At 36.6% G+C, this 14784-nt stretch overlaps 2 protein-coding genes across 4 annotated transcripts in view; one reads left to right on the forward strand and one right to left on the reverse strand.

The window, feature by feature from the left end:
- The window catches only part of CTSO (cathepsin O), a 7656-nt gene extending 5151 nt beyond the window's left edge, over window positions 1-2505 (forward strand). Inside the window, exons 8-9 of one of the 2 annotated variants that reach the window (XR_008208501.1) lie at window positions 108-404; window positions 872-2505. Coding sequence is in view for 1 of the 2 variants with exons in the window: in XM_052690407.1 (XP_052546367.1) it covers window positions 108-142 (35 nt within the window). In the remaining variant the exon portion in view is untranslated. Of the gene's footprint in view, window positions 1-107 lie in introns of both variants that reach the window. The other variant, XM_052690407.1, reaches the window with a different exon arrangement.
- On the reverse strand, window positions 2025-14733 carry TDO2 (tryptophan 2,3-dioxygenase). Of its 2 annotated transcripts, none has more exons than XM_052690391.1 (12): window positions 14592-14733; window positions 14150-14255; window positions 13123-13213; window positions 12326-12396; window positions 10934-11061; window positions 7250-7436; window positions 5904-6011; window positions 4819-4930; window positions 4640-4697; window positions 4265-4344; window positions 3607-3697; window positions 2025-2795 (listed from the first exon to the last, which is right to left on the reverse strand). In XM_052690391.1, exons 1-12 carry the CDS (start codon window positions 14624-14626, stop codon window positions 2642-2644), a joined length of 1221 nt encoding a protein of 406 aa, XP_052546351.1. In that variant the 5' UTR covers window positions 14627-14733; the 3' UTR covers window positions 2025-2641. The 2 variants fall into 2 exon arrangements, with proteins under 2 accessions (XP_052546351.1, XP_052546352.1); XM_052690392.1 differs by lacking the exon at window positions 14592-14733 and adding an exon at window positions 14406-14449.
- Window positions 14734-14784: the final 51 nt, after the last annotated feature.

Below are 14784 nucleotides of genomic sequence, written 5' to 3' on the forward strand. Positions count from 1 at the left end.
AGAGAGAGGACATAATATGAATATGAGTTCTGATAACTTATTTGGTGACACGTCTCTGTTTCTAGTATTCATTATGTTTTTTTGTTTGTTGTTTGTTTCATTTATAGGAATAGCAGATACAGTTTCATCAGTATTTGTTTGATTCTGGCTAAAGACTAAGGATTATCATTTAGCATACACTGTGTATGAAGATTTTACTTCAAAGCAACATTTCCTAAAATAAGAACAGACTGCACGAAGAGTTCCTGCTTTTTAAGCATGACAGGAAGTGGTCGGCTGGAGTTTTTAAGTATGTTTTTATTTGGCACGTGTGTTATGTATCAGATCTCCCATGGAATGAGAAGTCTTCAAATCAACCACAGAGCGTGCAGAGGAAGTTGCAAAGAGAAATTGAAACTGCTAAGGTGAACTTAGGTACCAATTACTAAAAAGTACATTCCTTTAAAAATTCTTTTGAGAAAAAAAGTGATAGCAAATAAGAAATTTGAATCCACTAATCAGTGGTATGATGGAGTATAATCAAAATGCTTTAAGCATCAGAAACACAACGGTTCTCTGCTTTTAATTAGGAGAGGAGGGTGCTAGGAGAGAACACTTATGTTTTGCTACCTGTTTTGTCTTTTCTAGCATCTCTGGTTGACACCTCCTTTTTGTGAAATCCTACATTTTTCTCAAAAGCTAGATGAACAGAGGAGTGAAATAGCCATGAAGCAATCTCCAGAGCAGCCAGGGTCTCTGTAATACTATAGTCCTTCTATTTCAGTCTTTCTCCTTTTGTTGGGTAGATAAGACTTCAGAGATTTTTGAAGTAGGAAAGTGTATTTTGAAAAGGGCCTCAAATATGGTAGTCTTCTGAATTGATTTGTTAAAGGGGTAGGAGAGCAAGAAGAAAACCTTATTTAGATGAACCAAGGCCATTCTAGTGGCTTATCATCATCTCTGCCCTGCCAGGACAGAAATGTTTGCAACCCAACCATTCTGTGCTTTTGGTAGCTCTCAGTTCCACACTCCTCTTTTCTCTACTTCACAGCTTACACTGGAACAGCTGTGAAACAAGTGAAAAAATTATCTATCATAAAAAAAAAAAGCCTGGCTGTAGATAGATGTAAAGTCTTTGCCACCTTTAGGAAGTTAGGAATTACATCATATTCCAAGTAGAGCAGATTTCCCTACAGAAATATTAAACTCATGTAGGAGAGATTTGCTGGGAATCATAAGGTGGTTCCAGCTTTGCTGATTTGTGTAACTACAGTTGGAGGCAAATGTAACTAGAACTGACAACAAGCATTTCTAAGATGCTCTGACTCTGTCATCTGGAATGCTTTACCCTTGTCCTTTATTGAGCACTGTTACAAAAAGCTTTGAAGCAATTCTATAACTTTTGCACTTGCTGTACCCTGCTAATGATTAGTGTAATGTTTTTATAACAGATGCCATGAATGTTCATCATTGTCTTGTATTGTCACCTTAGTTCTCTTTCTAAGAATCATTATTTTATGTGGGGAAAAAAAAAACCTAAGTGCTAAATGTCCAGTTCTGTTCCCATCTCTAACAGGCTTAAACTACCGAATAACAAAAGGGGAAGCATTTTGTGTAATATGACCGTACCTTAGCAGATTACAGACAACAAACAGCACACTTTCCTGATGGGACGGGATAAGAACAGCTAAACTTCTCAATTGGCATCAGAGCAATGTGTTTTTATAGCAGTACCAAACATTGAAGGTCCAGCTATGCTTCTGATGTGGTACAACCAAGCCTGACTAGAGCACAAAGATACAGAACTCCTCACCAGAAATTAAGGCCTGCAGAAAACGTGTTTTCCAGAGAAGCATTTAGCAACAGTGCATCTAATGAGAAGATGACACGGCTTTATCCTACCCTGTGGTCAAAGTTACCTCACTTTTATGATGCAACAATTTTATCCTCGTTTCAATGATATTTTGATTAAAAAAAATACTCTAAACAGCTGTCATATTGTTGTGCGAATGTTATGCTTGTTTTAGAAGAAGGCAACAAAAGAGTAACTTGAATACTGCTTTATTTGAAGCGTGAAGTAGGCATTTATCACTACTATTCTTAACAGTATTTCTAATGAAGGCCTTTATATTCTTTTGTAAGAAAATTCCAGAGGCTTGGGTTTCCGCAGATTCAGGATATTTGTTCAAAATCCAGCTTTTAAAGATCTTAACCTGAAATTTCTTTTGGAACTCTACAGCTCTCTATCATCTTAAGCTGATGAGAATAATTACATCTTCAACTCAAAGTAAATTACTAACAGCCATTAGGTAAACTGACACATAGAAATATATGTGCATATAAGATGTGATGATGATAATCTGTATAATTTTTTCCTGTCTCCAAGTATAGATTTTTAGATAAAAACATTCAATTTAGCTAGCCATTGGTTTGAATTGGATTTTTTTCTTTAATAGAGCCTGAATCAGTGCAAGATTATTTTCTCTACAGACAATTAAATTTATTCAATAAGTCAAGTGGAATATTCAGCTAGTTCTGTCATACATAAATAAATATTTACACACCCACGCTGATGAGAACAGTTGCTATTGTTCAGGAATAGCATCAGGAATAGTTCAGGGTGAATGTTCTGAAGTTCTTCGCAGCAACCAGTCTAGATAGTTCAGTCAGAGTCATCACTGCTAAAATAGGAGCTGTCACAGTATTCTGCTGTATAAAGGAATTTATGGATAGTTGGATTCATCTTTGGTATCCAGTGTCTTGGCACTAGAAACGTTGAAAGATTGAACAAATCCACAAACACCTTGTACCTGTCACTGAAAAAGACAATTGGAACGATTGATGTTGCTGTGCATGCCAGCGGAAGGGCCACAATTTTGAAATCCTCAGGTACCATACCCTCACATATTTAATAATGTTTCTGCACTAACCATTCTTCTCCTTAGTATTCCAGAGTTTAAGTTCAGTTCAAGGTTCAGTCCTAACTGTCTCTATGGCACAGCAGATAAGATTTAAAGGAGCTACTGCTGCATTTTTCTGCTGAAATGCTCAAAATTTTGTCTAAGTTCTGACCGTTCAGGGAGTTCTGTGCTCAGTTCAAAACCATCCACTAAAAAAAGAAAAGACAGTTCCTCCGTTCTTTTAAATTCCTTCTCTGCTTCATCCAACAGAAGATGTTCCTGATTTTCACCTGCACAGCCAGAGGGTATTAACTAAGTTTATGTATCTTAGTTTATACAGTTAGAGGTCACACTAAGAAATAAAGAAACTCAATTGCACAGCATGTGGGACTAACTTTCGTCCTGCATTGCGTATTAACTTGGGCTGGAAAGCACACAAGGTAAACAGTATTAATGCTGCATTATTTCCTATCACAGTAATGTCTAATCTCTTGACTGAGAATTGTAAATGCACTTTGCATGAGTGATCAAAGCCCTTTGCCACAAAAGACTTAGAATTCACATGCATCAACCTGATAAGTAAATGTACAACTTGGATGGGAAATGCTCAGCATAGTCCCAAAAGAGGAATGATGGCTCTAACTTTTAGTGAGCTGTCTGAAATCTATCTCCCAGCAGTACGACATCCATGAACAACATCAAGGTAGGTAAAAGGCATTATTCTTACCTCACTGTTGAGCGCAAGTACTGGTAGCCTGATGATCCTCCTGTGCCAGCCTTACTGCCAATCATTCTGTGCACCATGCAGACATGGTTATCTAAACAGTGCATGCAAAAAGGCATGGCACATAGCCAGCGTTAAAAAATACACAAAGGGTCACACCAAGGTGAATACTGCATTATCAGAGGCTACAGAGAGATGAGCTGCTAGATCTTCAGCAAGGTAGGAGTTAAGTATGCCACTCAAGTCAGCTAACATAAAATGATTGTTAATACAGAATTAAGGCATCAATTTGTAGTTATCTAAAGGTAGGTAGGTAGGGAAAGGTAGGTAGGGAAAGGTAGGTAGGTAGATAGGGAAAGAGCAGAAGGAATATTTCCATGTGAACAGTCATCACGATGAGGTTTTGGGAAAACATATTGCTATCCCTAAAAATCTTTCGCTTAGCTTAAAACATGTCATGAAAGTGATAGCTTTACCTATATATCTACTGATCACAGAGGAAGCTGCTCACCTTTCCTCTTGGCCAAAGTACAAAAAAAGTTATTTTTAAAGGACAAACTCAGAAGCTCAATGCTAAAACTCTAGGTATGAGTCTCAGAATGTGAAATAGAACAGTTTACTTGAATCAAAAAGAGTATCTCAATAAAAGAGTGCAACTTACATCTCCATTTTGTCATGAGTACGTCAATATCCATAAGAGAGGTGAGAAGCTGAAATGGAACCTGAAAGCGGGGCTCCTCTCTTGGAAAATGAAAGAGAGAACAGTAAGACCTCTCATGATGAGCTATATATTTCTAACTATCACTTCAGCAACAAAAGACACTCAACATGTGTTTTTTCCCAAGCTGGTATCGAAATACCAGTAGATATTCTAACTTAATTGGCACTTTAGCCAATTAAGTTTTAATCTGTCTTTTTCAATTCTTGGTTGGAAAATGCTTTAAAACTTTCTAGGACACTTTGGATAACAGTTTGCTTCCACCTTCCCAGCTGCCAACAAGCACTGAAAGTACTTTGATACGTCTTATAACATTACCTGTAGAAGTAGATCATTAGGGCACCCTTCAGAGCTTTATAAGACAGTCTTCTTTCTCCTGCAAAATACAGATATCTTTAGCTTGTTGCTGGTTATCCTGAAAATGTAGTGCTATTGTGTGATTATTCTGTATATTTATCATATTTAAAAATTTGAATATGTATATTAATATACTCTACCTTTACTAAGCAGGTGTTCATGCCGTTTTTCATCAAATAATGAAAGTAATATATCCTTCTGCTTTTGAAATTCGGATAACAAGTCCTCTTTTTCTTCTGATTCTGGTTTGGCCTTTGATATTTAAATCAAAAAGAAGGTTGGTTTTGTTTTGTTTTTTAGAATTCAGTAGGGAAAATCAGGCTTTTGAATGACCCATGATTTAACCTTGTCACGGAGTTGACAAACCTCTATTTTCATCTAAACACTCTGTAAGTTTACACTTTAAGTGTAAGAACTGTATTGTCAAATAAGGTGGGCAAGTCACTGAGTCACTGTTCTTTAAAAAAAAGAAAGAAGAAAAAAAAAAGAATTACCAGAAATTGTGCATTTAAATACAACACAATTCATATGAATAGATGTTCAAACAAACTAACATCACTTTTCTTAGAGGCTTCAGAACTAAGCTAATCTTAATTAATTTGAAGTCTAATTATTTTATTTCTTAGTTTTCAAGGCAGAAACAGGACATTTTGCACAGCTATGGGTTAGAAAACTTAGCTAGAAAAGCTGGATAAATCAGAAAGCTGTAAGAATATTCTCAGGAACTTAATATATTCTTATGTTATACTGTTTCTTCCGTTTAAAAATGTCCTTGTTATACCTACAGGCTTTACAGCACTTGGGGATATTTTTCTTGCTTCTTTCCCAGTGTGATTCAAATGGTCACAGAGCAGCTAAGTGCTGTGTACTGTGAAGTAGTAAAGGTCAGTATACAGTGACACTCCTTACTTGTAGGCCCAAACTTTGTGGCGTTTTACTCTGAACTTCAGATGCAAGCATTCAAGGTGACAGTTTCAGTAAGATTAATTTTCTTCCTGTGATACTTTCTCTTTTCTTTTGTGAAAAAAATAATTCACATAGCACATGCTTGAGGTGTTCCTAGATGTCGAATTATAGACTTACTGAGATTTCCTGGTGATTTTTATGCTTCTTGCAAAGAAGCCAAAGATTAAATGAAGTGAGAAACCAGGAGTGGGCCAAAATGCCAATTAAAAGAACATAATTTCTAGCTGTCTCTGCATATAGTTGGATCAACAGAACATACCTGTACTATGGCAAATTCCTCTTCCAGTCCTTTTAAAATATTCACTTCAAATTGGCCCCAGAAATCAAATCCTTCTGCCTCAAGTCCTGGAGTTCTTTCCAGCCATGCCTTTAACAATAATAACGTGTTCAACTATTCATAATGAAAACACGATACTCTAGAATTACAATTTATAGCAATATAAATTACACTGCTATAGTTCTGGTTTATTACTCATGCAGGTGCGAATTACTGGAGTAAGGATGTCCACATGGAAGATTTGTGCCTGTATAATGATGCCATGCAAACACACACATAGGTTACAAGTTAAATTATCAGTTAGAAGATAAATGCTCTCATGTTAAAACTCATTCCCTTGTAGACTAATGAAACAATGTTCTTCCACATATACAGAATAAACTAAGATAAATGTCAGAAAAATATAGAACCATCTGCTAGAATAGCCAGTTTTTATCTGATCAGCATGAATACTGTTCACACCATCTGACATTAGCTTACATCAGAATGTGTGATGTAGATGAAAGATGAAAATGTACATAGCAGTCAGCAGCCTCTTTGATTTCCTTTTAATAATGGTAATGAAATAAGGAGAAAGAAAGACAAAATCTGCATGGTCAAACTCCTTTTAAAGATAATTTTATTCAGCTCCTTCTTATCCAAAGACGACCAGGAAGAGAAGGAAATCTACAAAGATTTCTTACACAGTCTGTAGCGGATGTCATCGAATGAAAGCATGGAGAATAATTTTGTCATAGAGACATAGTTGTGTTTATTGAGTTTTATTTTACATTGTTCTTTAGAAGTTAAGTTTGGATGTGAAAAGGACAAGGGAGTTAAAGAAACTGCCATGCTTGAGCAATGCAGTTTTCAGTCAAGGACGTTAAATCAAGGTAAGTGAGAAAGAAACACTTGTTGACCTTTTTTCATTTTCATTTTGGGTTGGCATTTTTTGTTTTCTGTTTTTTATGGCCTAACACTCCTCACCAACATTGGAATATTTTTAAATTTTTCTTCTATAAAGGTTTGTGGTTATGAAAAACAATGCAAATGACCCGATACATTAATATTTTTAGACAACTCGGATTTCTGCAATGTCATTTACTATTTACTACGCTAAGTTATGTTTTTCAGACAAGAGTAACAGCTGGGAAAAAAATAATCAGTTGGTTTCATAATGGCCAACTCTTTCATACCAATTTTGATAAGAATTCAAAATGTGATTTACTTGAAACCTGTCAGCATTCTTGCTTCTCTCAAGGAAAAAGGATTATCACTTATAACAGCGAAGGACATTCTCAAGGGAAAGGGTAAAACATTTAAGCAAGGTCTCAGCCAAATATTATTACCTCCACAAGTTGCAGAAGCGTTGGTTCTTGCTCTGATTTCAGCAGTAGTTCATAATCCTCTCCCTTGAAGTTATCACGATAATGCCTTCTGTTATAGGGGACCCTCAGGCTTTGGGGAACTCCGATCTTGTTCTCTAGCAAACGAAATTGCAGGCTCTGAAAACCTGAGGCCGGGCTTAAGTAGTCTCTTTGGGAACAGAAGAGAAAAACATAAAAAAAATGCAGATATTACTTTACCACCATGGAGTTCTCTGGTTCTCAGCTGAAGAAATAACTATGTATCTCATATTTGAAGAACATCAAATAGATAATTGAAAATTTTGGTATGCCTGCAATTAGGGGGCTAAAAAAAAGGAAAGTTGATATATCGGTGCATATACAAATATACATATACACACATTTATATTGTGTTTTAAAATGGCAGCTCTGTGAATGTGTTCCACAAAAGAAAAATTAGTGAATATCATTTTCTTTCTGGACAGCAGAAGTAGCTTTTACCCCAAATAAACATCAGAAAAATTTCAATATCTCTAAAGTGCCATTAAATGCCTTTTAAATAGGCCTGTCATACCTATGAACAATTGATATGTATGAAATAAATAAAACCTACTAAATCTTTTTCAGAACATTATTCTGAAGGATCTATTAACAGGATTCTTTCTGGGCTGAATTGCGTGAACACATTAGATGAATATATATATTTATTATATATATATTATAAAGTTATTATTATAATATATTTAATATATATTATAATATATTATATAATAATAACAATATAATGATTATAATATATTATTATATTATTATTATTATTATTATTAAATATTATTATATTTATAATTTAATAATATGAAATTATATAATAAAATTATATTATATATTATATAATATAATTGATCTGGAATCCCACATTGCTAGGTAATTGTAACACACTCCAAACTGCAAATAGAGGAGTTAGAAAAAACAGGTAATATATCTGTTTTTGTATTTTCTTGCTTTATATTACATATTACTGTATGTTGTTGAAAAATCAGAAGCAATGACTCCTCAGAAGATTAGCAGCTCATGTATTTCTCCTGCTGTAGAAGACACAGATGTTCCAAACTTCCAGTGGAAGCCAAGTTGTATTTTCATGTGCTTTTCGGTTAGAGAGTGCTAGAAGACAGAGGAAATGGTACTAAAGCAATATAGAAGGGGGAGGGATGCTGGAAAGCACTAAGTGCACGAGTCAGGCAGGTCAGGGACACAGAATGGAGCAGGAAGACAGATGGCGAATTGCATATAAAGCTGTCAAATGGTAGTGGAAGGAGCTGGTTGTGAGATAAGAGGTAAGAAATGCCAAGCTAGAAGTGAGGAATACCAACTGATCCCAAAGACGGTCCATGCAGAAGGCAGATGAACTACAAACAAGTTGACCCAGCAATATTTTGGGCAGCTGAGAGCTTAAGTTCTTGGAGAGAAATAAGAAGAAAGCAGCTTTACTTCAGACTCTTGAAGCAACATTGGGAAGGTAGGAAGTACTGTCCTCCCAAGACAGTAATGATGTATTTGATAATGTATAGAGAGTGCACTTCTCTTACTAAATACTTTTATGATTTGTCACAGAATATGGCTGCAACTGCAGTGGTAGGTTTTGAGTAAATTGTTAACAGAACCAGGAAGCATTTCTACTCTTCCTGCTGGAATTTGAATTTTATTATTATTATTATTATTATTAAGTCTGAAAACATTTAACACAGCACATGCAAGCATCAGAAGTTAACTTGTATTTCATTGCAAGGTATGTATGCTGGTCTTGCAATCAAGCTCAGGTTCTTAGTTGACTTTGCTCAGTAATGCTATGTTTACCTCTGACACACGTTAATTGGAGAGCTGGTCACAAGAGATACAGAGAAAGCTGAGGTCCTTAGTGACTTCTTTGACTCAGTCTTCACCAGTAAGGGGTCTACTCACACTGCACAAGTTGAAGAAAGCAAAGGTAATAACTGGGAGAAGGAAGATCCACCTCAGTGAAGATTAAGTTCAAGATCATCTAAAGAACCTGAGAGTACACAAGTCCATGGGACCTGATGAGATCCATCCACGGGCTCTCAGGGAGCTGGCAGATGAAGTTGCCAAGCCAATTTGAAAGGTCAAGCCATTTGAAAGGTCATGGCAGTATGGTGAAGTTCCCAATGATTGTTTAAAAAAAAAAAAAAAAAAAAAATCCAGGGAACTACAGGCTAGTCAGTTTACCACTGCACCTGGCAAGATCACAGAGCAGATCCTGTAGGCCCTACTAAGGCACACAAGAAAAATAAAGATGAGGTCATTGATGGTAACCAGCATGGCTTCACCAAGGGCAAGTGACAAACTTAGTGGCTTTCTATGATGGAGTCACAGCATGAGCACATAGAGGAAGAACAATTTATATCATCTACCAGGACTCGTGCAAAGCATTTGACAGCATCTTGCACATCATCCTTGTCACCAAATTGGAGAAAAATCAATTTGATGGATGGACCACTCACTGGATAACGAATCCACTGGCTAAATGGTCACACTCAGAGAGTTGCAGTCAATGGCTCAATGTCCAAGTGGAGATCAGTGATGAGTGGTGTTTCTCAGGGACGGGTGTTGAGACCAGTGTTATTTAACATCCTTGTAGGTGACATGGACAGTGGCATCGACCCTCAGCAAGTTTACAGATGACACCAAGCTGAGAGGTGCAGTTCACATGCTAGTGGGAAGGCATATCAACCAGAAGGATCTGGAAAGGCTCGAGAGGTGGGCCCATGCCAACCTTTTGAAGTTCAACAAGGTCAAGTGCAAGGTTATGCACCTGGCTCAGGGCAATCCCAAGCACAAATACAGGCTGGAATGAGAATGACATGAGAAGAATTTGGGGTGCCAGTTGATGAAAGACTCAGCACGAGCCAGCAATGCACACTTGAAGCCCAGAAGGCTAACTGATGCTGGCTTCCATCAAGAGAAGTGTGACCAGCAGGTAGAGCGAAGTGATTCTGCCCCTCTACTCTGCTCTTGTGACACTCTTCCTGGAGTACTGCTCCCAGTTCTGTGGCCCCCAACACAAGGAGGACATCAAGATGTTGAAATAGGTCCAGAAGAGGGCCATGAACATGACCAGAGACCTGGAGCACCTCCCTTACAGGGACAGGCTGAGAGAGTTGGCTTTTCAGCCTGGGTAAGAAAAGACTCTGAGGAGACCTTAGAGCAGCCTTCCAGTACCTGAAGGGGGCCTAAAGGGAAGCTGGGAAAGAATCTTTAAGGACATGTAGTGACAGGACATGGGGGAATGGTTTTTAGACTGAAAGAGAGTAGATTCAGGCTAGATATTAGGAAGGAATTATTTACTGTGAAGGTGGTGAGGCACTGGAACAGGTTGCACAGAGAGCTTGTGGATGCCCTCTCCCTGGAAGCATTCAAGGCCAGGTTGGATGAGGCTGTGAGCAACCCGCTCTAGTGGGAGGTATCCCTGCCTATAGCAGAGGGGCTGGAACTGGGTGATCTTAATGGTCCTTTTCTAACAAAGTATTCTATGATTTTGTTCTCACCCTGTTGAGCAAATCAGGTACTACAAGTTGCCAGGGTACGTGCAAGTCCTTGCTTAAATTCACAACCAGCTCAAAGGATAAGAGTTACTACTCCATGCATTACTACGGAGAAATAGTAAGTATTTACCTGAAATCAAAAAAGTCCAGTGCAGTCATGGTTTCCAAAACTGAGAACTGTTCCACAAGTAATTTCAGAATCATTGAAATTCTGTTCATTCGAGTAATAACCTTCAGCATATTCCTCTCATCTCTTACCTTAATAAGAAATAAATATAATGACCCAACAGAAAGCAGTGTTCTCTTTTCTATTTATTTCACATCTTTTCACTGTTATGCAACATGATAGCTTTCAAGTCATTTTCCACGTGAAGCCCCTAACAGCAAAACAATCTCATATTGAATAGACTCTGATTTTAACTGAAAGTATAATACTCAATTTTTTAAATCCATTTTTCTCTCACTGATTCCTATTAACTCAATCCTATTTTTATCTCCGAGACCAGGGCAAACAACCAGAAAATATCAAGCTATAAAAATGAAATATGAAAATTTTTTCCTTAATAGTCTTGCTTTGCTATTAACCTTAACATTGACATTTCAAGTTTTGATTGTATGATAGCTTTCATTTATCACAAAAATAAATAAATAAAAATTATTCTATTAAGAATTGATTATGATCAAATACATTTTGATACAATTTTAAGAAAGCCAAGAATATTATGACTGCAGAGGACAACAAAGAACATTTTCATCAATCATTATAAGGAAAAAAGACTCCTCCTTTCTGAAATAAAGTCTGGTTCTACTTCAAGTTTTTCTTCACATACACAAACTCAGGTTGTTATTCAAGGTATTACATGCAGTCAGCATTTTGCTGTGAGCATTTTAAGTCAGGAGGCTTCTCTTGTTATCAATAGTTATGACATGTGTATATGACATTTAGTGTTGGATAAATGTTTGGAGTTGTTTAAAATGCTTCTGTTATATTTGTCATTTTACAAAATTCTCATGTAATTATACATAATGATTTTGATTATTGCTCTTCTGTTGGATTTCACAGTACACTGCTGCTGCAAATAGTTTTGCTTTCATGTAGCAGATACTGGAGTTCAAAAACTCAAACAAAGGCAGACACTGACAAGTCAGCGTAAATAGACCTGTTAGCCCATCTTCAGTTTTGCCTCCAAGCGTGACTTATCTGCAGTAAAATACACCCAAATTATCTTCTGCAATTTCCCAGTACTGGTAGGAAAGTATGAGAGTATTTTGGCCAGTGAAACTGGTCTTGGAGAGGCATCTATGCAAAAGGTGAGGAAAATGGATTCTGTATCCATGCACACTATGAGGATAGAAGAGCCATACAGCCAATGTTTTTTTTTCTTTTGGTTGCTGTGCAAAAAAAAAAAAAAAAAAGAAAGAAAAAAAAAAGCACCAACCATATGTAACTCATATACATCAAGCTGAGAGGCAAAGAAAGAGGAGTCCTAATTTTACCAGAATGAATATTTACTTGACTTACATGTCCGTTCTGGAAGATCACCCGAACAGAGTCCAACTCCCACAGAATCTGCTTAAACCAAAGTTCATAAGCTAAAACAATAAAGCCACTGTTAGCAATAACTTCAGCATTATTTTGTTGGGTTTTTTTTTCTTTTTTTCTTCACAAAGATGAGGAAAAATTCTTACTTTCTGATTTGAAGTGAATAAACTACGTTTACAACGTTGGGGTATAAAAAAGTGCTGATATGAAGAAGTATTGCCTTTTCTAGTGTGTTGTCCATTACCAAAACTATTCTATGAAGTAATCTAGTATCAAGAGCATAAACAGAACTTTACGAAGCATACTTTCCACATCAGATAATAGATGTACAGAACGTAGATTACAAGAGGGGAAAGTGAAAAACTCAGGTACAACTTTAGCAACAGGACAGTGGCATCCCATTATAACCCCAGAGCTGCTTACAACTTCAGTGACATCTACAGGTTTCGTATCAACAACAGGAAAGTATCATCCAATCAGAGCCTGCAAACCATGTGGATAAGAGCATGTAACCATTGTGCTGACTTCTAATGCCTCTCAATGGGTAAAGCAGGATTGAAGTTTCAGAGAAGCCACAAACCAAAATATATCAAGCTCGCCTACAATAAACTGCTTAGCACCCTGTTACTCAAGCTAGGAATATTTTCTCCACCTGAATTTCTCTAGAAAGAGAGTGAAAAATGAAAACAAATTACACATAGCACTTGTCAGTGTTAAGTAACTTCCTGCAGCAAGAATGCCAAACCACATTTGCTCTAATCCTCTTGCCTGCTTACCTTGATGCGTCACAATAAAAAGATGCTCATCGTGGATTTTGTTTCCTTTCTTTTCGCTCTGTAGCTCTTGGGCATTCAGTATTTTGTTCAACTTAAAAATAACAATAATAAAAGACTATTTGTAAAGTTCTCAATTCTGCTATTAGACACGGTGTTCCTACTGTGTAGGGCTTATATTGAAGGCAAAAAAAAAATAATCCAGTTTGTATGAGAAGCTAAAAAAAATAGTTTCTTTATAATTTAAAAAAAAAGGAAAATAATCTGAAATTAACATTCAAGTTCGTCAAGTGAAAAAGTTTGGAAAATCATTTTAAGATTTTTGAATACATACATAAAAAAAGGAGAACACAAAATACACAGTGCATTCTCCAGAGCTGATATCAATACTGACATATTCAGTGCAAGAGACTTCTGATAGAAAATTCTGTAACTGTATAATATGTAACTATGCCAGAGATTTGATTTGAGGCTGAACTAGTTATTTCAGTTCTGGCATCAGTAATTTTTGATTGAGTCAAATTCATTATCTCACAGCTGCTTTAAAAGAAATCTTTGCAAGATTCTGTATTATATGTCAACAAATTAATTGCTTGTTCACAAGCACGGAGTAATTCCACTCATTTCAGTTCTTGCTGTCATGAAAATAAAAGCAAATGTCTAAGTTGTCTTATCACTTCTAACATTTTATTTTTACATATTTCTTGATTACTTCTAGCTGTGTTTTGGGTGGTTGTTTTTTTTTTGTTTGTTTTCTTTTCATACCCTACATTACTGGAATGTAATTTTCCAACCAAATATTAAGGAGTTTCATGCAATAATTTGGGGAAAGTTGCACGTGGCCGCCTGATTTGCAGAAAAACTGCTAACTATCAGATCAAATAAAGTATTGTGCTGCATCGCTTCATGGTTTAGGTTTGCCAGTACAACTAACTACTGCCAGTGCATGACTGGAAGAAGTGCCAATCTTGTGTCCTTACTCAAGTCTTCCAAGCATCCAGAGCAGTAAAACTCAAATCATTACACTTACCTGCAGGTAATCTCCATAGATAAGCCCACCTTTGCTGGCTTTATTTATTCCCTCCTGCGATTCGTCACCTTTCTCATCTTTCAAAGATAGGTTGCCAAATTTATATCTGAGAAGAAAAGCAAAAAAATACGTGAGCTATTTAATTAAAGAACTATTGCTATATCTGTCATTTCATTAAAATTCACTAAAATTCAAATGATGAAAAAAAATGAACTACTAAAGCAATCTTATGAAAAAGAATGCACCTGACACACACCTTGTCACAGCAGTAATAGCTGGTAGCATTAAATCTAGTTCATCACACAGCCCTTCCCTGAAGGTTCACTCTCCCTTCCCTTAGGGATATCTATAGCAGTCTATTTACAGATAATCATTAATTCCTCTCCAAAATTTACATTAACTTTATATCTTTTAACACAAAATAAAGATAATAGTAACTCACAAGTATTTGTTCCCTGTGAAGGGGCACCCACTCATGGTTCCAGGGTCCAAACTCACTTAGCTGTGCTCTGGGGAAAAAAAAGCCAACTCAGTTAACCCAAATGTGCTGCAGCTGCCTTATATGTAACCTTATCTCCCTCTGTAGACCAACCCTCCCAAATCCTCTTAGCTCTCAGCTCATCCCTGCTATTCAA

This window comes from Tympanuchus pallidicinctus, unplaced genomic scaffold (genome assembly GCF_026119805.1).
Source record: "Tympanuchus pallidicinctus isolate F22 unplaced genomic scaffold, pur_lepc_1.0 scaffold26, whole genome shotgun sequence".
Taxonomy (NCBI): domain Eukaryota; kingdom Metazoa; phylum Chordata; class Aves; order Galliformes; family Phasianidae; genus Tympanuchus; species Tympanuchus pallidicinctus.